Here is a 26,185-nt window from a genome sequence, read left to right on the forward strand (position 1 = left end):
TGTAATAAAACATAATGCAAAATAAACTAATTTTCAAAAGCCTTCAAAACATACAGTCATCTCTTAATGATTACTGAAGCGAATACATAATACAATAGGATTATGCACTTAATTAATCAATTACTTTGAAACTGACGTTCAATTAGGATGGTAAATTTCAAAATAACAGCAATACAAATAACAGGGAGCCTATTTTAAAAATTGTAAAAAAGCTTTTAGTTATTACAACCAATCCCTCAGAATGCAAGCAATTATCAGGGAATACTATGAAAAATTATATGCCAACAAACTGGACAACCTGGAAGAAATGGACAAATTCCTAAACACCCACATACTTCCAAAACTCAAACAGGAGGAAATAGAAAGCTTGAACAGACCCATAACCAGCGAAGAAATTGAATCAGTTATCAAAAATCTCCCAACAAATAGGAGTCCAGGACCAGATGGCTTCCCTGGGGAATTCTACCAGACATTTAAAGCAGAGATAATACCTATCCTTCTCAAGCTATTCCAAAAAATAGAAAGGGAAGGAAAATTTCCAGACTCATTCTATGAAGCCAGTATTACTTTGATTCCTAAACCAGACAGAGACCCAGAAAAAAACAAAACTACAGGCCAATATCCCTGATGTATATGGATGCAAAAATTCTCAATAAGATACTAGCAAATCAAATTAAACAGCTTATAAAAAGAATTATTCACCATGATCAAGTGGGATTCATTCCTGGGATGCAGGGCTGGTTCAACATTCGCAAATCAATCAACGTGATACATCACATTAATAAAAGAAAAGATAAGAACCATATGATCCTGTCAATCGATGCAGAAAAAGCATTTGACAAAATTCAACATCCTTTCTTAATAAAAACCCTCGAGAAAGTCGGGATAGAAGGAACATACTTAAAGATCATAAAAGCCATTTATGAAAAGCCCACAGCTAATATCATCCTCAATGGGGAAAAACTGAGAGCTTTCCCCCTGAGATCAGGAACACGACAGGGATGTCCACTCTCACCGCTGTTGCTTAACATAGTGTTGAAGTGCTAGCATCAGCAATCAGACAACAAAAGGAAATCAAAGGCATCAAAACTGGCAAAGATGAAGTCAAGCTTTCACTTTTTGCAGATGACATGATATTATACATGGAAAATCTGACAGACTCCACCAAAAGTCTGCTAGAACTGATACATGAATTCAGCAAAGTCGCAGGATACAAAATCAATGTACAGAAATCAGTTGCATTCTTAAACACTAATAATGAAGCAACAGAAAGACAAATAAAGAAACTGATCCCATTCACAACTGCACCAAGAAGCATAAAATACCTAGGAATAAATCTAACCAAAGATGTGCAAGATCTGTATGCTGAAAACTATAGAAAGCTTATGAAGGAAATTGAAGAAGATATAAAGAAATGGAAAAACATTCCGTGCTCATGGATTGGAAGAATAAATATTGTTAAAAGGTCAATACTACCCAAAGCTATCTACACATTCAATGCAATCCCAATCAAAATTGCACCAGCATTCTTCTCGAAACTAGAACAAGCAATCCTAAAATTCATATGGAACCACAAAAGGCCCCGAATAGCCAAAGTACTTTTGAAGAAGAAGACCAAAGCAGGAGGCATCACAATCCCAGACTTGAGCCTCTACTACAAAGCTGTCATCATCAAGACAGCATGGTATTGGCACAAAAACAAACACACAGACCAATGGAATAGAATAGAAACCCCAGTACTAGACCCACAAAAGTATGGCCAACTAATCTTTGACAAAGCAGGAAAGAATATCCAATGGAAAAAAGACAGTCTCTTTAACAAATGGTGCTGTGAGAACTGGACAGCACCATGCAGAAGAATGAAACTAGACTACTTTCTTACACCATTCACAAAAATAAATTCAAAATGGATAAAGGACCTGAATCTGACACAGGAAACCATCAAAACCCTAGAGGAGAAAGCAGGAAAAGACCTCTCTGACCTAAGCCGCAGCAATTTCTTATTTGACACATCCCCAAAGGCAAGGGAATTAAAAGCAAAAATGAACTATTGGGATCTCATGAAGATAAAAACTTCCTCACAGCAAAGGAAACAATCAACAAAACTAAAAGGCAACCAACGGAATGGGAAAAGATATTTGCAAATGACATATCGGACAAAGGGCTAGTATCCAAAATGTATAAAGAGCTCATCAAACTCCATACCCAAAAAACAAATAATCCAGTGAAGAAATGGGCAGAAAATATGAATAGACACTTCTCTAAAGAAGACATCCGGATGGCCAACAGGCACATGAAAAGATGCTCAACATCGCTCCTCATCAGGGAAATACGAATCAAAACCACACTCAGATATCACCTCACGCCAGTCAGAGTGGCCAAAATGAACAAATCAGGAGACTATAGATGCTGGAGAGGATGTGGAGAAACAGGAACCCTCTTGCACTGTTGGTGGGAATGCAAACTGGTGCAGCCACTCTGGAAAACAGTGTGGAGGTTCCTCAAAAAATTAAAAATAGACCTACCCTATGACCCAGCAGTAGCACTGATAGGCATTTACCCAAGGGATACAGGAGTACTGATGCATAGGGGCACCTGTACCCCAATGTTTATAGCAGCACTCTCAACAATCGCCAAATTATGGAAAGAGCCTAAATGTCCATCAACTGATGAATGAATAAAGAAATTGTGGTTTATATACACAATGGAGTACTACGTGGCAATGAGAAAGAATGAAATATGGCCCTTTGTAGCAACATGGATGGAACTGGAGAGTGTGATGCTAAGTGAAATAAGCCATACAGAGAAAGACAGATACCATATGTTTTCACTCTTATGTGGATCCTGAGAAACTTAACAGAAACCCATGGGGGAGGGGAAGGAAAAAAAAAAAGAGGTTAGAGTGGGAGAGAGCCAAAGCATAAGAGACTGTTAAAAACTGAGAACAAACTGAGGGTTGATGGGGGGTGGGAGGGAGGGGAGGGGAGGTGATGGGTATTGAAGAGGTCATCTTTTGGGATGAGCACTGGGTGTTGTATGGAAACCAATTTGACAATAAATTTCATATATTAAAATAAATAAAAAAATAAAAAACAAAATTTAACTTAAAAAAAAGCTTTTAGATACCAAAAACACATATAATCGAAAATTCATTTTAATTCATTTTACTAGATACAACTATAATTAATTTTTATGAAAGCAAAATATACTAAGTCCAAAATTCAGTTGTGCACAAAAAATCTGCACTTATTAACAAATTAAGACACTAGTAGATATAAAATCTATTCAAAGCTCTATTTATTAAAATGTATGCTTTTCACATAGAAGAATAGTAAACCACAAAACACCAGTACAGTTAAGTATCAATTAACAAATATTCTTTTTTTTCAAAGAATTACTACAATAGACTACTTTCTAAGAGAAACAGTGTGATGCTCTTACTACATAATTGTATCCTGACAAGAGTTGTGTGTGTGTGTGTGTGTGTGTGTATACATTCACACACACACACACACACACACATATATATAAAACAAATTTAAAATTTAAAAATCAATGGACAAGGCTTAGAAAAACAACTTTCTATCTGTATTTTTCATATAATGTCTGATTCATTAATGGCTATGAAAGATGCTTTTTCATTCAAGAGTAACCTAAAGTCATAACAGAAGAACAGTTAAAATAGTATCTTTATTCAGCAGAATTGTTAGAGTTCTTTAAAATAATGATTGTAAATACTAACTAATAATATAAAATGTGCCTATATTTTAAAATATCTACCAACTTATAGTTAAATGTAGCACATTGAATACATACATTTATCTCTGTGCCCTTTGGAAATGGCACTAAAATGATGAGTAAATGAGTAAAAAGGGTATAAATTAATGAGGACAAGAGAAATGGAGGAAAAAAGTAACAGCAACACAGGTGAATGGTTTTGTGAAGACAAAAAGGAAATGAAGAATGATAACTGACTTAGCAAAAGAAAGAACACCAAAATCTAGGTGCCAACAGAAGGGAAAATGACCAGTAGCTAGTATATTTGCACACTTCCCCCCATCCCAGGATCCTGAAACACTGATCCAGGAATCTTTCAAAAAAAAAAAACAAAAACAAAAACAAAAAAAACCTCAGAGGTCCTATTTTCTTGGAATGAAACCCACCACTGCATGGACAAAGTTTTCTAATGCAGTTTAGTGCCTCTATCTTAAATATTAATTAACAGTCCGACCACCAGACATTTGAGGAAATACAGACATCAATACAAACCTAAAAGGAATTCCAAGTAAACACAGACAATATAAACAACAGATGAGAACTCTAAAAAGTTATCACTAATATTCTTAGGAGCTGAATAAAGAACAGAATGCTATTAGAATGAAATCTAAAAAAGAAGTGAAGAAAATTTTTTAAAAAGCAGAAAAAACTCTTAGGTGTTCAAAATATGAAATCTGAAATACTTAAAATCAATAGAAAGGTTAGAAAGTAAATCAAGAATATCTCTTAACAACTAGAATGAAGAGATAATAGGAGAGTAAACATTAAAATATCAGGGCACCAATCATGTACCTGACTCAATCATGTAGTTGACTAACAGTAGTTCCAAAAAGAAAGAAAAAAGGGAAAACAGCAATAAACATTTCTTTTTTAAAAGTTAACTGGAAAAACTCCTAGATATGAGTGTTCAGAATCAGAGAGCCACTGAGCGAACTGTAAAATCAATGAGCCAAACTAGAATATCACAGTGAAAAATTCCACAACAGGGGACAGAAAGCACCTAAGAATTTCCAAAAAGACAAAACACGTAACATACAAAGGAATTAAATTCAAAATGCCACTGAACCTCTCAAACAGGCAATTCCAGAAAGTAAGAAGGTAATGCCTTCAAAATGCAAGGCAACTTTCTTCAGAAATGGCGGGGACATCATGGAGTCCTCCCCATCCCACCCCATGTGCTTGCATTCCCAGGGACTTTCTCTCCTAGGATCTGGAATTTACTTTGACACAGTTCAGAGAGCCAATGAGGAGGGAGCAGGTGGCAAGGCCCAGGGTCTGTGCCACCTGGAGGGGGGGGGGGGGCGTGTCTATCTCCCTGACTATAGTTCTCTGCCCAGAGAAACTACCAATCACAGGTGGGGCTAGACTGATAACATTTTCAGTCATGCTCAGACTCAGAAATTTACCTCCTTTGCACTATTTTTGGGAGACTACCAAAGGATGGCTTTAACAAACTGAGACAGTGAAGCAAAAAGGAGGAACACCAGGATATAGGAGACAAAAAATCTAATCCCACTAAGAACAGTTAAATAGAAGAATAAACTACAAAGGCCTAAAGAACAACCAGTCTACAGCCTTTGGGAAACCCGAAAATCAGAAGTTAGTATAGGTATTCTCAACTTTCTTATTTAAATTATTCAACTCTTTAACTCTAGTGCTCAGATGGCTATTCTACTGTATCTCTCACAAAAGAAGAAAGAAAGAAAAAGATTAGTAACTCAATACCATGCAATTATCAACTCAATACCATGCAAATTACCACATCATGTTTTCTTTTTTTTTTTTTTTTTTTTTTTATTTTATTTATTTTGGGGACAGAGAGAGACAGAGCATGAACGGGGGAGGGGCAGAGAGAGAGGGAGACACAGAATCGGAAACAGGCTCCAGGCTCCGAGCCATCAGCCCAGAGCCTGACGCGGGGCTCGAACTCACGGACCGCGAGATCGTGACCTGGCTGAAGTCGGACACTTAACCGACTGCGCCATCCAGGCGCCCCCCACATCATGTTTTCTACACTCTTTATAACTCAAATGAAATAATTTTCATGGAGAATGTCCTTCCACAGCTCCTTGGATACAAGTGCCATTTCTTTCATTTGCAAGCATTTCATATTCATATTTCAACTTTTAATGGCCTGAAGAAAGTGTCACCTCAGGAAAATTTCAATATGTCATGTAGTTCAGATCTGTATGTTCACATAAGATGAGACCTAATCTATTCAAGGAGCATGCTGTTCTGTTTCTATCTTGCTCTCAAGAATTTTTAGATAAAGCAAAATTTATTGATTTTAGATGGTTGCATGCCTACCTGTTAATCCTTATATTGTCATTTCCACCTTACTTAAATAATGTGAAACCATTTTAACCCGAATTCTTCTTTCTTGGTCCATTATAAAAATAAAAATTATAATAAATATATCATAAGTTATTACAAAATAAGATAATCTTTTTCTAGACAAAATACATTAACGCTCTTTTCATCTTGCATGCTTTTCTTTTTTTTTAAGTTTTTATTTTAATTCCAGTTAGTTAACATAGAGCATTCTATTAGTTTCAGGTATACGATATAGTTAAGTCATCAGTTCCATACATCACCCTGTGCTCATCACAAGTGCACTCCTTAATCCCCATCACTTATTCAACCCATCACCACCCCACCCTCCCCTCTCATAATATCAGATTGTTCTCCATAATTTGCTTTGTCTCTGTCTCTATTTTTCCCTTGTTTGGTTTCTTAAATTCCACATATAAGTGAAATCATGTGGTATTAGTCTTTCTCTGACTGACTCATTTCACTTAGCATTATATACTCTCTAGCTCCTTCCATGTCATTGTAAATGGCAAGATTTCATCCCTCTTTATGGCTGAATAACATTCCATTATACACATATTTATATTACATCTTCTTTATTTGTTAGTCAATTAATGGACACTTGAACTGCTTCCATATCTTGGCTATTGTAAGTAATGCTGCTATAAACACAGGGGTTCATATATCCCTGTGAATTAGTAGTGTTCTTGTATTCTTTGGGTAAATACCCAGTAGTGCAATTGCTGGATCATAAGGTAGTTTTATTTTTAACTTTTTGAGGAATCCCCATACTGTTTTCCCACCAACAGTGCAAATATGCTTTTCAGTGTTCTGGATTTCTCATCTTTACATTATTAGTTTTCATTGGCTATCTTCCTCTTTCAATTTTCTTTCAAATTGTGGAGATGAACTAAAACCCTACTTTTCATTAGAAGCTAATTTATATAATTTATCTGTAAGATTATTTGACTGTTTTTGAAAATAAAACAAATTGAATTAAATAACTGATTAACATTTAGGTTACTTCTCAAGATTTATCAGTTTTATTTGTGTTAGGTATTTTGGTATCTATATAATTACTGCTATTTTTTATGATCTCCAAGAATACTAACTCTTACTGAATTTCATCCTGGTACCAAGCTATGTTTGTTCTTGATACATGACACGCTGGATTTTGTTCTCACGTTCAGTGTCTTAATTATCAAATTCAACACTCAACTTAATTATGTTTACAGCACTGCTAGACACAGTGATGTTTTATAACTACCTCTAATATGATTTCATCTGTAAATCAGGCTAACGCTATTTTTTAAAAAAACACTGCAGCAAAGTTTACATTTGGGATATTCTCATAGTCATGTGTAAGGGTCCATCATGCTCTGTTTCTCTGTTTGGGTAACATGACTTATTAGTTCTATGCCCATCTAGAGAATACAGAGAAGAATATAAGAATGAGACTCTCTATGTCAAAATAATTGGAAGAACAGGGAGTAAAACTTCTTAAGCACTAACTACATGTATGTAAACATGCTACATACTTTGTATGTGTTATCTCCTTTAATTATTAAAATAATGCCATAGTGTATAATTGACGAAACTAAATTAAAGCAAATTATCCAGGGTCACAAAGTTACCAAATGGCAAGACCAGGATTAGAACACTGATCAATCTGACAGCAATACTTGCTCAGGGGTCCACGGTAGATAGCCCATCACCCCATGCAGGCATGGAGTTTGATAATATATCCAACCTTTGAATAAACAAGTCCAATGACCAGACATTTTCAGGTAGCTAAATAAACCATGACAAAATATATTTCAGTTTAAACCTAAATCAGTCTATTAATAATTTCTATCTGCTTAAGCAAATTCTATCTCCCAAAATTTGTTTATCTAACTACTGTCCAGAGCCTTTTAAATTACATTTTGTTCATATAGACAAATATCTCAGCAGATAAAGATCTGTTTAATTCTTTCATCTAGCATATTGGCAAATCCTTCCAATTATAAATTTTAAAAATTTTGAAAATTTTGAAAGGACATGGCCTACAACATGGAACAACATCCCTCTCAAAGTAATGTAAGTCTACTTACCAACAGTCTAAGTACGATGTTTTAACCAATAGGAGGACTTATAACTTCAATCTCTATTGTGTAGTCAATATCTTTTTCTGTATATAATTTGTTCACAGGAGATAGAGAAACAGACTTGAATTTCTACAGCACTTCCTGATACACCAGTGTCGCCATAAAGCACGGTGATTAGTTACACATAACATGCACTTGTGAACTGTACTGATTCTTGGTGATAATAGCTCCTTTTTAAAGACTAAATATCATTCACATTTTAATAAAAACATCACACATCAAAGTGGAGCTATTCTACAACCAGTCATGCTCCTAGAAACATCAGGGAAGCCTGGGCATTTTCTGTTGCTAATAAACAATAGCATCTAGAGTAGAGGATACAGACTGGCGACCTGCAGACTAACCATCTCCAGCCCAACGGGCATATTTCGTGTGATCAACTCACCCTTGTTGTTTAAATAAGTTGCCACCTTCTAAACCTGAGATAATTCACTTAAAAATCTGGACTTCTTGCTCCTCTTAGAAATCAAAAGAACTGGCAATACCAGGCACGCATTTTTCACTCTGTAACAAGTACCTAGAGCTGTGTAATGACTCCAGTCTTTGGATGTGGTGTGTGCTATTTGGATCACCACACTAATCCCGACTTCTAATTGTCAGACACTTAACCTGTGTATCTCATTTGAATCCCGTTCCTGGTCCCTGTAGGTAACTGAATTCACAATCCTTGTTATGAAGCAACTACTCAACAGGAAGTCCTGCTCATTCTTTCATATGACAAAGAAAATGCTCTGGAGTACACAAAGTCATCAGTAATTCAAATATTTTAACAGGATTCCATTGCAAACTTTACAGACAAAATGTGTATAGTAAAAATAACACAAACTTATAAAACATTGTAAATTATATAAGCTTAAGATGCTGGGTAAGAAATGTTATTCTCATGTTTTTTACTTTTGTGGCTTTTAAGATAATTTTCAAACAATACATGTTGAAAGCCATTTCTAACTAATATACAAGCCCTTAAACTGATGAATTGTAAGTTAAAATATTTTTTCACTAAATGTTATAGTCCCAAAGACAGTCAAAATCTGCTTTCTTACAACCAACCACAAAAATCCTAGAAAGCTAAAAAAATGTACTCAACATACTATAACGACAGTATTTTACTTGAGTCTTCTAAACCAAAAATGTAATTTCTCTAACAAACAATAACTGTGACTCTCATAGTCTTGCAAACATATATAAATGTAAAATAAATACATTTAGACCAATTATTTGCTTAAAAGGCAAGAGATTCTTCAAGTGTAGTCATGAGATTTTCTTATTTATTTATTTTTGTGAAGACATAAGGCAAAACACAGTAAGTATAAAGTCATGAATCCATTTTGTGGCAGTAAGAAGACTTCCCCCACACTTGTGCTTCCACTATAGAGCTGATAAAACTTTTACATCCAAAAGTCAAAGGTTAAATAAAGGAAAGGAAATGTTTTTTGTCAAATAGTCAGGTAACCACTAACAGTCTAAGTGATCAGCAGGAACCTAACTTAGAGTAATCAAATAAAACTAAGGAAACTGCCTTTCCGTAGAAAAACGTCTCATGTCTAGAGGCTGTTTTTCTGTCTGGAAAATTGACACAAAATGTGTAAAATTGAAACATTCTGCTTCTCAGGGATTTGCCCAGAGGAAGAGTGTGAAAGCTTCAAGTTTGGTATGAGTTAAAGTGCAGGGGGAGGCACAGGAGGGGACTACAAAGGCCCTAAACACTAAACATCAATCTGTCTTCCTTATTAGGGCATTTCATTTTGAACCCTTGGCAACACTTTTATCGTTCTAAAATTATGTTAATCAAATTAGGGGGAGAAAAAGTTATTTCTTGCATTTTTGTTAGCATGTGAAAGCAATTCTAAATACAAACAACGGCAATATTTAAATTAGTAATATCTCAGAACATTTTGGAAATCTTGTTAAGCTAGGATAGATATGCCATAGAAAGAGCTAAAGTATACAACCATGGCTGAAAATTCAAAAGTAAACATCAACTTTTATACTTGATTTTACTTCATATTAAAAATCTTAACCACCTTTAAATGTACTTCATCCTCATTATGACCATCTTTAAGGACCTAAAATATTTTAAACTGTTAAATATCAACAAACTCAAGAGACATTTATATTTTTCTTTTAAAATTTAGATCGTTAAAATACAACCACTAGAAGGCAATACAAATGAAAAGATTTTTTTGTGAATATATATTTAATCACAATAGAGAAAATTTAAAGTGTTTAGCAGAATATTACAAAGACAACAGGAAAAATATTAATTTCTATCTAAGGGTATTAAATCATTTAATATTGAGAATAACCCCTAAATAATAAAACCAGTATTATCTCACAGAGGAATACCTAAGAATGGTGTATGTTTTAATATAAATGGCTGATTTTGCACAACAGGTTCACGGACAAGGTATGAAAAGTTTTCATATTTGAAAGTCATAATATATTCCAGGTAAAGATACATGTAACTAAAAATTTAAATAACTATAATCAGAAAGGAAATCATCTTTGTGTTAAATCTCAACTTTTAAGGAAAGAAAAAACTGTCGATTGAGCATGTGCAAACCTCTTAGCACTTACAGGGGATACTGTGAAAGCCACTGCAACTTTCCCAATTTAGAAACTGCTGTACTTGCATGCATTCATTTTAAAAATTTTGACTAAAGACTAAGTTCATTATTTAGTTTGCTATCTGACAGGAAGATTTGTAAATGTATTTTAACAAGTCTTACAGAAATGAGGCAAGAATGAAATAACAAAAATTTAAGTAAGTGTTGCACATACAAGTGCCTTTATTTTCTTTTTTACACTTCTCTGGATCTTCCTCATTTTCCCTAGTAAAATATATTATTTTTGTTATCAGAAAAACATGGTTAAAGACATATATGTCTGTCTCTTGCTTATGCAAGTATTTTGTCATATTTCTAAAATTTTAGCCCTATTAAAGGCTAAACTCTAAGAAGCCTTAGAACTAAGGTGGGATTCTAAGAAAACTAGGACACTCCCACAAAACAGAATCAAACATTACTCCCAAGTTAAAACTCAGAATACCAGCATAGGTGATTCTCTCATACAACCCTGCAAGCACCACGTTCCATAATTTAAAACAAAACAAAAACAACAACAACAACAAAAAAAAAACCCACACATACAAAAAAACCTGGTCTTCAGATGAATAGGCCTGATCGCCCTAACTAATCCTGTGAATAGTTTATTAGATAATTCTACCTTCCTTCTCCACTCACCTCAGAAAATTACTAAATTCTAAGTCTTGGTTTCATATTGAAACAAACAAACGTTCTTCTACATCTTAAGGATACAACGAAATTAAATGAGCAGTGTTGGAAGGGAAACAAATAGGAAATAAATTATAGACATAGCAGCATTTCTCCAACCACCTCGTAATTGAAATTATAGAAAAACACTAATCTCAGGTTCCGTGATGGGGATGGGAAAGTCATTTCACAAGCCATATTTTTTTCTCTTCCAAAGGTCATTCTTTCACACACTGTGACTCCAAATTTCAAAGGCAAGGGCACAGAATGAAACGACCCTTTCCATTCTTAATTGTCCTATACCACAATGATCAAGTGACTCCCTTTGAAGGGCCTTTAATAAAACACACTAGTAAAATAATCTCTTATCTTGCAAAGAGACTACATATTTTAACTGACAAAAGATGATCTGGTTAAATTCCTACTGATTTTCATATGCTATTTATAGTTCTAATATCTAGATTTTAGAACAAGGAAAAGCTGGTTAAAATGCCTCATTCATCACACAAAAAAATGGATAAATGCTGAAATGTGGAAAGTAAAACAAAATTAGAGATCTATCCTTCTAAGTCTTTTTTATAAATATATACAATGGTATGTTAATATATGCTCTTTCTCATTGTTAACTACTTCTTAAAATACATGAATTTATATACACATATAAATTGTTCTTTAATAATATAAGAACATACCATGAAAGAAACTTTTCATTTCACAATATATCATAAACATTTCTCTGAGTCAGAATCTGCATGTATATATAATTTTCCCTAATAGATAAATAATATTCCATCCTGTCATTTATACATTAATTTAATTATTCAACAAATAACTATTAAGAATTCACTATGTGCCAGGCACTATTGTAGGCACTGGGAGAGTAACACATCAGTGAAAAACACAGAGAACATTCTAGCAGGTAAGGGGGGGTTGGTCACCAGGGGAGACTGGGGAATGTACCATAACATACTTAATCGACTCCTACTGAGGGACATTTATGTCCCATTTTTTTGCTTATAAACCATGCTGTAGTAACTTTGCTCACACTTTACTGATGACTACGGGCAATATTCCTGAGATTGAAAATTGTGGACCTATAATTAAGTTAAGGAGCATGAGATTTTACAAATCTGATAGGTATTATTAAATTGAGGTTATGTCATTTTATAGTCCCATAAACAGTACATGACATGTCTGTTTCCCCTCATGTTGTTTTTTTTATTCCACTTCTGTCAATCTTAATGTGCTCAGTTCTTTCACCTTCAGCAAGGCCGAGCATCATTCATAGGTGTATATGCTATTTAAATTTCCTGTGTGAATATGTTATTCTGATACTTTACTTATTCTTTTTTTTGGGGGGGGGTGTTAAAGTCATATAAGGTTTTTCTTTAATTTTTTTTAATTTTTTTTAAAATTTACATCCCTAGTTAGCATGTAGTGAAACAATGATTTCAGGAGTAGATTCCTTAGGGCCCCTTACCCATTTAGCCCATCCCCCCTCCCACAACCCCTCAAGCAACCCTCAGTTTGTTCTCCATATTTATGAGTCTCTTCTGTCTTGTCCCCCTCCCTGTTTTTATATTATTTTTGTTTCCCTTCCCTTATGTTCATCTGTTTTGTCTCTTAAAGTCATCATATGAGTGAAGTCATATGATTTTTGTCTTTCTCTGACTAATTTCACTTAGCATAATGCCCTCCAGTTCCATCCATGTAGTTGCAAATGACAAGATTTCATTCTTTTTGATCGCCAAGTAATACTCCATTGTATGTATTATATGTGTATATATACACATATACATATATACCACATCTTTATCCATTCATCAATCAATGAACATTTGGGCTCTTTCCATACTTTGGCTCTTGTTGATAGTGCTGCTATAAACATGAGGGTGCATGTGTCCCTTCGAACAGCACATCTGTATCCCTTGGATAAATGCCTAGTAGTGGCAATTGCTGGGTCGTAGGGTAGTTCTATTTCTAGTTTTTTGAGGATTTACTTATTCTTCTATTGGGCTCTATGTCATTAACTTGTAGGTATTTATTATGTATCATGGCTATTAACTCTGTTACAGTGATTGTAAACATATTCTTATCACTTCATTATTGTTTTTTGGTTTGGGTTTTTTTTTTTTTTTTTAAGTAGGCTTCACGCTCAGTGCAGAGCCCAAAGCAGGGCTTGAACTCATGACCCTGAAATCAAGACCTGAGCTGAGATCAAGAGTCAGATGCTTAAACAACTGAGCCACCCAGTTGTTGTCATCTAACAAAAGCTTCCATCATCATACAAAGATGCCAAACTTTTTGGCCTCAAGATTCAATAGTAGGGATGGATATAAAAGCACTCATAACTACAGTAATTTTTAAAAACCAACAATATTTTCTTCTAGTACATTTAAAGTTTTATCCTTCCTTTCAATAATTATAAAGTTAAATCTAAACTGGAGGGAGACCTGGTCTAATTCATAGGCAAACCAGGACCCAGAACACCATTATTCTCCTTACTATAGCATTTAAGAGATTAGTTAAAATTATTTTCACAGACATACATTAATTACTATTAAGCTATTTTAATAGCTTAAAATAGGTATTTACCTATAACAATTTTTAATGTTTATTTATTTTTGAGAGAGAAAGAGAGACAGAGACAGAGCACAAGTGGGGAAGGGGTCAAGAGAGAAGGAGACAGAGAATCTGAAGTAGCTCCAGGCTCTGAGCTGTCAGCACAGAGCCCGACGCAGGGCTGGAACCCATGAGCCATGAGATCATGACCCTGAGCTAAAGTTGGACACTCAACCAACTGAGCCACCCAGGCGCCCCAACAACTTTCTGAATACACTGCTGAATTCCACTAAGTTTTAATTCTCTTTCACTATTAAAAGTAAATAGCTCTCTAATTTACTGGCTATTCTCTAATCTGGCTATTCTCAACAGAGCACATTGCCTTTCAGGACAAAGATTCTGTTATGCCATTAAAATCTTGAGATGGCAGTCTTTTTTAAATTGCCTAGGAAAAACTAAGCTGGAGAATAGAAACTTGTCAATTAAAGACTCTCCCCTATTTTTTTTTTCATAAAGCCTTGATACCTATTTCTTATCTACCAGAAAGCACTGTCACATGACAAAAATAAATGAACAGATACAGATGAAAAAGGAATATTTTTTAAACATAAAATAACCCAGTAATGCAGATTGTGAAAGGTTTTCTTTATTGGCATGTATGATTTTACTCTTTCATTAAATGTACGTAATATAACTTTCTTTTCTGCGGGTCAAACTATTCCTAATCCAAAAAGTACTACAACACTCAGATGTTCTTCTACATATACAAGTTTGACAACAATAACTCGATTACTGTAACTTTTTTAGAATCTGCTTTCTCCAAATTAGTGACCCCTGGTTTGGAGACATGAACACTATACCAGTCATTCACGAATTTAACAAATAGCTATAGTCCTTTTTTGTGTAAATATTCTGAAGTAATATTGGCTTTCCTAAACTTAAGCAGAAATTTCCAAGAATGTTTATTCTATAAGCACATTTGTAGGGACTATTCTGAATAACTAAGAACGGTTTGCTAATTATGAATAGGTTCAGTGTATTCAAAATATTTTAACAGTTCAACACGAAGACAAAGGTTCATAATCTTTAATTATCCATATCAGGAACTCATTTCAGAGGCAATGCGGTAAGTTATAAAAATGCAGGTTCAAATATTACAGAAAAATGATGTCTGTAATTTACTCTCAAGTGGGTCAGCAAAAACAACCCTAAGAGAAAGAGAGAGAAAAAGAATTTGCTTGTGGGTGTATGTGTACTGACAGGGACGTAGAGGAAGGAGAGAGAGAAGCATGTTAACAGTTGTGAATCTGGTTGATGTATATACAAGAGTTCACTGTAGTATTCTTGAAACTCTTCTGTAAATTTGACATTTTAACGAAAAATCTTAAGATTGACAGAGAAAAATTAGAAGGACATACAGCTTTTGGTCTTTCTCTGAGGACAAATCTGTCTTGGACAGAGTAGATACGGTTATACCCCTCTTTTGAAACTTCAGCATGAAACACAATGATAAAAGGAGCTTTCCCAACCCATTTTCCACACTGTCACCCCCACTCTCAATGCACAACCAACCAGCTTTAAATTGTAAGAATCGCAACCTCTAGTTTGAAGCATAATACTCGTCCAGATAAAACATAATTACTTGTAAAACAGTTAAGCATTTACTTTCAAATAAAGATTGAAGAAAATTCTCCAACTCTAACAAATGTTCTGAGTAAATTTAGAACCTAAAGCACAAAGAATGCTATGAATGTAGCTAAACAGCAAACGAACATCAAATTTACACCAGAGCTTTCTTTGCAATATTTTACTATTAAATGTTATTTCTTTTCCTACAAGCATTTCTATAGAATCTAGCTTGACCAAAATCCATATTATAACCACAGTATAGAATCTTATTTTTGTGGAATACATCTGGATTTCAGATTCATCAAGACATACTAAAGGGAAGCTAATTTTTAGGTTCCTTCCTTGTCAACAGCCAGCATCTCAAAACCCTAGGTCTACCAAAAGGAGACACATTCTTAACTACATATTGAGGCAAGCAGATGATGTAAGCGACTGAAGCAGGACAGGCAGGACTGGTGACAAACTAGCAAACTCATGGCACAACTACAAACCTGCTGCTTAGTTCCAGCTTATTGCTGCTGCTGGGAAGTGCAAGACCAGAATTAGCAGTCATTCCCATTTGGCAAAAGAAATCAGAAACTTGAATTTTCGGCAAAATTTTACTACAATGTATAAAGTTAGAAACACCTTCAAAATGTTTAAAACATCAAAGGACCAATAAAACATCTCTGAACATTTCTGACCCAGAATCACCAGTTTATAACCGTTGCCCTAAAGCAGTAACTTAACTTTCAAAAATACAAGTTCTGGATCAGTGGTAGAAAAGAGCATGCATTACTGTCATTGACTTTTTTTGCATCTTATTTCACAGATGACATATATATTATTTGAACTCACATCTAAATATTTAATTTTCCAAAACACAAACCCACAAAAACTAATCGCAAAAGAGTGAATTCTTCCAAAAAAATTTTACTGTTACTGGTAAATCTTTAAGCCTAATTGATACTATATATAGAAAATACAATTATTTTTCAACTTACTTAGATGTAGAGAAAACATATAAGCAAAAAAATATTATACACATTATTTTTAAGCATCCTAAGCACAACAAAGTACCAAAGAAAGGCACAGTTAATGATTAATACATCCAGTTTTGGTTTGTTTTGGTTTTACTACAAATACTCACCTAAGAATGCACAAGCAAATTTTGCCTCCTGATGTGAGTCTGCAGAATCCAAATCTCTGTTTACTTTCAATGTCTGTCAGTACAAAGGTAAAGTGCTGTCCAACTTGATTCTGGGATACTCTAAAACACAGCAATATTATAAAACTTTAATGTGTCTTTTGCGTGAGAATTTTCTTAAAGAAAAACAAAACAAGAATATATTTACATGAGGCACTGGTTTCACCTTCCCAATCAGTTGGTTCTCAAATCTAGAACTAGGTTCTAAAACTAAAATGAGTGTGAAATGTGTAAACGAAATCATGAGCTGAATATCACAGTAAGTTGTAACATCTTACAGGCTGAGCAATTAAACACATACAGACTCACCCCTTAGTAGGGAATCATAAGGTATTTCACCGTAATAAGGTATTTCACCGTAAGCTGGCACATGCCTGAAAGTACTTACAAAATATTTCATAAATCTGAAAATACTCTTACTGAGACCATGGAAGTGAGAACCAAGACACGATGACTGATTCTGCTCAACTCCTGCCTCTATTTTCATGATTTTATTTTAAAATTGCTTAGACAGCAAATCAGGTTGCTTTAGAATCCAATGGCAGCCCCTACCAACTCTGTTTAATTGCTTCTTCTGCTGACATTCTCACCCAGTGAAGTACCATAAAAATTACTATTGGCATTTTTTTTAGCATTCTCTTCTAGAGCTACCCATACACTGAGTAGATTTCCAAGCGCAAAACAAGAGTGCAATTTCTACAGAAAAAGCTTACTATGAAGAATTTAAGTGAACCGTGACCTGAGTATCAGGCTATCACACATACTCTGTGTCACACTGCAGTGTAAGGTGCAATGTAAATTATTACACTGAATCTTTATCAGCATTTGAACTATAGAAATACATTTCCTGTTACTGGCTATAATCTTGCCCTTAGACAACCATAACTGAACATCTGCTTCCTTGTCCCAAGGTAAGATCTCCATCGCACCCAAAGTTTTGGTTTTGAAACAGCCACAGGAATTAGGTAAAAAGAAGTAAGTTACTTTACTACTATAGCCTGCCAATACTACAAATTGCTTTCAATTGTCAGGAAATCCTGTATTTCAAGTGCTGCACATTTACCAAACACACTTTGAAGTGGACGGTTTTGAAAACAATTTCACAAACTTCAAAAACAGCCTCTAGTGCCTGCTGTGCCCTCTAGTGCTCAATGTTCACAATATACTTTCGAGAGCTTTTCTTCGTTTATTTTATCTTTGCTATTAGTTTGAAAATTGCAAGTTTAACAAGCACAATTTACTCTCCAGAAAGGAGGTAAAACAAGGGGTATCAATACTTATTAGTATCAATTAGCCCATCATTCACAAGGCATGATCTTAAATATTGTAAATTTCAGATTTTTACTCATCTTTACTTTAGCAAAATATTTTCTGAAAATAAATTTTCTTTTAAAACCCCCCATATCATACTGTTAAAAAAACTGATAATAGGGTGTGAAAATCACGTGAGAAACAAGTGACCTGTTTTTACGCTCAAAGGCCCATATATTCTGTGAAATTCCAACTACACACAGGTAATACTCTATTCATTCAGTATTTGTTCAGTAAAATACAAACATAATGAGATTTTCAAAACTGCTGGGAGGGTTTCCCTGCAGCCTTCCATAATATTGCACTCTTTCTATACAGCTATTCTTGGGAGACAACTAGTCATGGGTTTTACAATATCACACAGATGGTCTTTTCAATTAGGGTGAAGTGACATAGAAACCAGGATATATACATCTCATTTTAAAAGACACAATTCTAAGGCTCTGATTAAGGACATAGTGATATTTTTTTTCTGCAGGTGCTTACAATATGTACCTGAAGAACAAAAGGAAGAAATGGATCCTTAAGACTTCTAACTGGCCACAGTGGAGAAAACAAAAGATAGTGATGTAAAAAGGCTACTTCTCTCCAAATATTATTTAATTTTTGTGTTGTTGTTAGAAGCGGTGAAGAGAAAGACATTTCTTTTTACTAAAAAACACATGTCATCATTTTAAAGTGCTCACTAAGATGAGTTGAAGTTACTTTGAATGATGGCTTATATACCCTTATACCGTACCTTTCAATGTCAAAGGGGAAACAGAACTTGGGCACACTCTGTAGTACTTCCTGCAAATGCAAATTAAAAAAAAAAAAAAAGCTTTAGAATATTTTAAAAGATGCAGTTAAAACTTTTCTTGAGACATTTTCTAGGGAGGAAAAAAGTTTGGTTTTTTTTTTTCCTTAGGAAAAATAGCACAGGTTCCTAGACTAAAATAATTGATTATTAAAAAGGAATTAAGTTGGTGCTTTGGCAGATTGCACTGACAATGCCACGGAAGCCCCAGGAGGGAAAGGCCTGGCCTGAAGGGTATTAACACCCTTCACATCCCCGCTGGGATTCCCTTCAACAAGGCCATATGGATTTTACAAGAAGCACCGCACCATATGGGTAAGCTACGTCTGCTGCTATTTGTACCACAGACTAGCCACAGGGACTTCTGACAGATCCTGGCTCAAAAATATAAATGTTGTTTCAATTAAAATGCAGGCAGAGAAAAGGGAATGAAGTTGGCAGCAGAATGAATCACTGAGAGGTAAAACAACGCTACATGTCCCATAGTAAAATGGTTAAAAAAAAAAAAAAAGACATTCTATGGCTAAAGAAACACATGTATATGTTTCTCTCAGTAAATTCAACAAGAGTAACATCAAGTTTATCTCAAATAACATTCTTTAAAAAAATGCGTATATAAAAATAAGCCTTTACATTTAAAACAACATACCTTCTATTCTATGTATTTTTGTTTATGAATTGTCTCATATGAAAATCAATGTTTTAACTGAGCACAGAAAATAACCTATTGATTTTGAAACCTGCAGTGATTTCATAGTCATTATAAAATCATTTTAAAAGCTTTTGGAAGTCATACTCGTTAACAATCATAATAAAATACAAATAATGGACGCTCGGCAAAAAACTGAGAAAGATCTATTTTGTCATATATGAAAAACAACTAAAAATTAACTCTGATTCTAAACTTAAACTTTAGAATTGAAGATCACATCATATAAGTTCAAAGCCAGGTAACCTTACAAGACAAAGCAGAGATTGAGGAGAATGTTTCCTATCAAAAAGAAAAAAAGAGCAAATATCTTCAGGCAGTAGTCACCCCCATCAAAACTACCACCTCTTTACCAATAAAATTTGCGTCCAGAGAAAATATTAATATCTGAATATTTAAATCCTCTGCAGAAACATAATACTGAGTGTTTTAAAGTAGAATCTATTAAGTTCTTTTAACCTGTAGACTACAATGAGGTATTAATTAATAACATCACATTGCAAAATTCCAATGGCAATACCTATGAAAGCTTCAAGAGCCTTATGACGCTAAAGCAGAAAGAAAAGCATCATGTAAAAAAGCAACCTTCTACCTTTAGGGAAGGGTACCCTGGTTTGCTTATGAACACATACATACCTTTAAAAATATGAGCACAGACCCCATATTTAGAAAAAGCTGTTTTACTATTGAAAGCATTCTGTTACATGTAATTAAAAGAGCTGCTAAACTTGAAATAATTTAAATTACTAAAACCGAAAACAGTTCACTTGACCATTGCTAATCCTTGTCTTGCTACAAAAAGTGAAGCCATTTATCGTATTCACTACGCCTATGAACACTATTTTGATATCCCCCCTACAAAGTTCATATAATTTCTGTAACAATATAGATATTTCAAACTCACTGTCTACTTCTAAATACACCCAAAGTAGTAATATATTTCCCATCAATTTTTTAAGACTCAAATTAAGAAGAATGTTTCCCGGTTAGTTGCTCAATCTTTCACACCCTCCCCCTCCCTCCTTCTACACGCAACACACAGGCACACACTTCTGCAAAACAGCCTCAGCTCGCTTCCCAACTGGCAGAAGCATCCCTCAGGGGACAAGTCTTTAAACCTCCGCACTCTTTAAAATTCAACCAGCCAGCAGGTCTATAGACTAGTGTATAAACAGTATAGACAAAAAAATCCTCTCTCAGCTTATGTCAGTGACAAAGCAACTCAGCAGTTGACTGTTTCTCCCCTGACAGTATAAGCTGGGTTTACACAGATCAATAGCTGAAAGTCCTACCTAGCTCCCAGGGCTCGGTTTTCTTCCTTAATTACAGGTGCTATTCAAACTGAAGTTAAAAAAGAAAAGACAGAGAGACAGAGAGAGTGAGAGAGAGTTGAAGGGAGGAATAAGATACACGCAAATGGGTTTTTTTGGGGGGGATCCTTTCAGCAATAATGTTAATTGGAAATTATACTTTCATATGCATTGGAAGTGTTCATAAAGTCTGATATTTCCATCATAAGGTGATTTTGGTATCAAACACACACGCACAGTTCTGAATTGGGATCCATAGATCATGTAAAAGATTTAAGATCATACTCTTCAAAAGTTTTGTTTCTCTGTTCTCTACAGGCTTTGTTTTCAGGCAATACCTGATTTCCTTGGCCAAGAAAAATTATTTGAGTTTTCCGGATCATCTTAAATCTCTCAAATATATTTTATTTTTATATAAAAAGAACACATTGACTAAAATGTTAAGTGTTAAAAATAGTAATAACAAAAAGAATGAAGTAGAATATACAATTATGAATAGCAAAATACAAAGGGCACAACACATATATATGCATATGCCCTAAAAACAACACATCTGCTGTCCTATAAATGACTGGAAATAAGGACTGATGAAAATGTATACAGTGGGGTGGGTGTTTTTGGTACTGTATCCCACATTTGTATTAATAAGCTGTACAGTCAAATAAAGGAGAAGAGAGTAAACTGCTAGCGTTAGAGGGGTTTATTAACTCTTTATCCCACAACGCTACTGTTCAACATTACAAATTAATCAAATAAAAGGGGGAAAAGCATTTAAGAATCTACTTTTTGAAAAAACTAAAATATGTAGAGTCTACCTCCTGATGAAAGTTCAATAATTACAAATGTCTTGGAATTTCTCAGAGAAGAATCTAAGATGAAATGAGTCATGTCATTGTTGACATCACTAATTGTTTTTCTTCCTTCTCCACTACTTCTTCCCCTGCCTCCAAGGTTCTACACCTCCTCTCTTCCACATCAATAAGGTGTATCTGCCAAGGCAATTTCATTTTCACCCAAGGTTCCAGTACAACTACCAAATCTCATCGTCTTGCAGTTTAGATATTTCTGACTCAGGGATTATATATTTAACTACTCTGTAGTACCAATTTCTGACACCTCAAATTCAGAATAGGCAAAACTGAAGTAATTCTTTTAGTTGTAGTCCTTATCACCTAGAACAGCAGCAATACCTACCCAGTTACCCAAACCAAAACATGGTGGTTGTCTAGACCCCTTCCCTTTCCCGATTCCCAAATAAAATCAGTCATTCTTCAAGTCCTCTTAATTGAATTTCATAACTATCTTCTTCCAGAGGTCCTCAATGGGAGGGCAGTAAGAATTAGAAGATAAGGTGTTAAGAATCAAACGGGAAGGTCCTTCAAAATACATTTGATCACCCACACTCTAGGGCCATAAGGGTCTTGACTCTTTAACTTAGTTTGAATACCATCCATAATTAAGAAATAAGACTAACTGTATCAATGTAGGGTGCTTAATATATAAGGAATAGTTATTCTTTCACTGCAAAAATGACAAGGTCGATTTGTTCAGGACAGGTTAATTCAACATCCTCTTTGAGGACCCAGGAATCTGCTGTCCTGCTTTGTTGTCCTGAGTTTGTTGGTTTTGTCCTCAGCTACCTCTACTCATGGTCACGAAATAAGCTGCCAGAGTTCAGCACACCACATGAAGACACAGCAGTGTCCAGGGAAAGAAGCATTTCTTTCTGTTTTCTCTTCTTATCAGAGGAAACCTTTCCCAGAAGCCCCACAGGCTGACTTTCCCATTATATTTAATTAGCCAGAAGGTCAGAGCCGCTCCTAAACTAATCACTGGCAAGGGAAATGGTGGTCTATGCTTAGCTTAGCCTTGGAGTAGTTAGAAAAAATCAAAATTCAGACTTACTCATTTTCTGCTAACCACGAGGCATGTCATTTAATATAAAGAAGCTGGAGTATCATATTTTCTTTCTTAAGACTCCTTACAAAAATTTTAATCAAGTAATTAAATTTATAACAAAGCTCTCAGGAAAAATATAACACAATATTATATAAGAACAGTTTTCAAATATCCATAATTTTATTCATTTCAGTAACACTTTCAAAATCATTCTGTAGCAACAAGGGGGCTATTTGTCAATTCTAATTTTTCACCAAGGCCATAGAATTCTAAAAAGGTGATTACTTAATTTTGAATATTATTTCCCCAAATAAGTGAAAATTAATTAATACTATGAATTCAATCTGTGCTTTACATGGGGGGAAATCAGCTTTTTTTCTCAAAAGAAGCATGCACTAAGCTGTTCAGTCACAAGCAGGCTGCATAGAGCAGAACAGAGATTCCCACACTGTGCGCAGAGATGTCTCAGGGCCCCACCGCAAACTCATGGGGGCACCACAAGATGCCTTACATTTTCAAGGGAAATACAGCTATACTAACAAGGTGGTCAAGCCAGATTGTGTTTTATTACAAGGCAAAATTATATTAACATGGTTAAGTTATACATATAGCCTCTTTAGACACCATCTTCTCGTGTTTTTAAAGAAGTTTGTTTAAATTTAGAGAATGTATTTTAAACTTTAAGCCAAGGAATAACCATCAGAATAAATGAACCCACTGTGGAATTTTTCTCTTGGTATTTACTTTTATGTAGTATTTCAATCAGAAATAAATTTCTCTTTCATCATTCCTCCTTAAATTAGGGAAAGCACAGTATGTCTGTGAATTCTGACACTAAAATTATGTAGGCTGGGAACTCAGGTCAAGTTATTTTTCACTTTCAAAAATTAAAAATGAATTTTTATTGTTGGAAGATTTAAGTAACTGCCAAGGAGGAAATACATTTTGCTATAAACATAACTGTGCCGTGGAAACACAATCAGTGTTTGAAGGATGAAGAGACTTCTGTAGTCTGCAATCATGTTAGTTTTAACCCAATGCCAATGAAAAAGCCGAGATTCGAAGCAGGACAGAGAGATGTTATAAAAATATGTATATTTACAATGAGAAGGGTAGTTTTCCTGGCAAATAAAAAGTATAATATATTTCTCTCATTAATTTAAGAGAAGCATTTAAAAGCTGTGAAAGAAAACCGTACATTTAGATATATGAAAATGGGTTTCCAAAGTTTCTTTGTCAAAAATACTACTAAAAATCGCCTTCAAATTTTTATCCTTAGGTTAACTCTACCTTTTAATCAAGGACTTGAATAACAATTATACACCGCTAAGAATAAAACATTTAGGAAGACTCCCTTTCTTTTCTAATAGCCATATAATGTCTCACCCCTTTCCGATAAATACCTCTTTGTTCATTCACCCCTATTTTAACTAGTAACATTTTCTAGACCAAAGGAAATACATAAAATAGAACATTGCCTGTAATATTTATCTGCATTTACAGATACTAAAGCCTTTAAAAGTGAATATCAAGCAGTCATTTAAATCAAGATAAGTAGAATTAAGAGGAGCAGGAAAGGACTTCAATCTTTAGGAAGAAACAAGTTTTATGTCAGTCAACCTATAAGCTACCATGACTTCAATCCACAGCTAGATGTTGTGTAGGGTAAAGGAAATAGGATTCCTGAATTTCAGAACTAGGGAGACTTAAGATTAGATCATTACAAAACAGGCACACATAGGCACGCAGGCACGCACGTTAGATGGAAAATCACGGTCAAGGGCGCCATCCTGTAGAGTCAAGCAGTTAATATTCAAAGTCTGGCTCCACAAGATATTGGCTATGTGCTCCATTTACCTCATCTGGAAAATGGGCAGAAGTTATCTATCTTGTAGGACTGAGGATTTATTTGGGGATTTATAGGAGAATTAAACAGAAATCCACATAAATGATTAGACAATGACAGACATATAAAAACTTCCTAACAACTCTTAGCTCTTTTATTAATTAGTGACTTGTTTTAAGAACTCTTACACATCATATGAATTCCAACAAATATTTACTGAGTAACTGCAACATTAAGGTCCTGTGTTCAATGACCTGCGCCAAAACGTTAGCATACTGAGACCTAAAATGATGGCAAATATTATACTGAATAATTGATCTGCCTCCTTTGAAAAATTTTAATGTATTTAACATGGGTTCATGTGGATAGGTATATATATGTAGATATAGATTTCAATACATTCTACTATTTCTATACAACCAGCCACAATAAAAGCAGACTCTGTTAACCCTGCAGAGTGCACATGTGCACATCTGATGATTTTACCATGTTACAGGAGCCTACTTTGGGCTGCCACATCGGTACTTGTTTTGAATTGAAACTATCTTCAGAGAATCATGCCAACAGACATTTTTCATTTAAGGAGGATTTACTAATAAAATTCCTGTTTCATGTACTTATTTATCAATCCACATAATACAGATTAATTAACAATTCTAGGTAAGGAACTGACCAACTTGAGGAATAAAACGAGCTCCGGCTTTCTTCTACAACCTCAGATTAGGCCTTTCCCTGGCAAAGACACCGTGTTGTGTTTTTGTTTGTTTGTTTCTGGCAAAGATTTTGTTAAGGGTACCCTCACAAAATATATCCTCTCTTTCCGTCACCTCCCTTTAATAGTGCTATCTCTCTTTCAACGTTTTTTGGGGTTTTTTTGTTTTTTTTTTTTTGGGACAGAGAGAGACAGAGCATGAACGGGGGAGGGGCAGAGAGAGAGGGAGACACAGAATCGGAAACAGGCTCCAGGCTCCGAGCCGTCAGCCCAGAGCCTGACGCGGGGCTCGAACTCACGGACCGCGAGATCGTGACCTGGCTGAAGCCGGACGCTTAACCGACTGCGCCACCCAGGCGCCCCAGTGCTATCTCTCTTTGTTCTTCGTTAATCTTGATTGTATATTTTTCTTCAGTCTGGCAAGACTCTCGATTCATATTATTTCTGTGGTTCTTCATACCTAGGCCGTGTGCAGATAATCCTCCTGTCATGATGTTCATGACATCTTCTCTATTCACTGTGAGGGTCACACATTAGAGAACTGATTTCTATATTACAGAGGACAACCAGAAAAAGGATATATTCCAGAGCAGTAAATTTTAATTACCTTTTTTTCCTGGTCCTGCCTTAAACCTAGTTCAGAATTATGCCTGAACTGCTAATTTTCCCTAGACAGTGAATCTTGTGACACACCAGATGGGAATCTTGTCATTTGTCTG

General features: G+C 34.9%; 1 protein-coding gene across 2 annotated transcripts in view; it reads right to left on the minus strand.

The window, feature by feature from the left end:
* DENND1B (DENN domain containing 1B) overlaps window positions 1-26,185 on the minus strand; it is a 267,771-nt gene that overhangs the window by 141,141 nt on the left and 100,445 nt on the right. For both annotated transcript variants that reach the window (XM_058700921.1, XM_058700920.1), the window contains exons 4-5: window positions 18,934-18,983; window positions 16,827-16,946 (exon numbers count right to left, since the gene is read on the minus strand). In XM_058700921.1, the coding sequence (XP_058556904.1) occupies window positions 16,827-16,946; window positions 18,934-18,983 (170 nt within the window). The remainder of the gene's footprint in view (window positions 1-16,826; window positions 16,947-18,933; window positions 18,984-26,185) is intronic.

The sequence above is a fragment of the Neofelis nebulosa genome, chromosome 15 (genome assembly GCF_028018385.1).
Source record: "Neofelis nebulosa isolate mNeoNeb1 chromosome 15, mNeoNeb1.pri, whole genome shotgun sequence".
NCBI classification, from domain to species: Eukaryota; Metazoa; Chordata; class Mammalia; order Carnivora; family Felidae; genus Neofelis; species Neofelis nebulosa.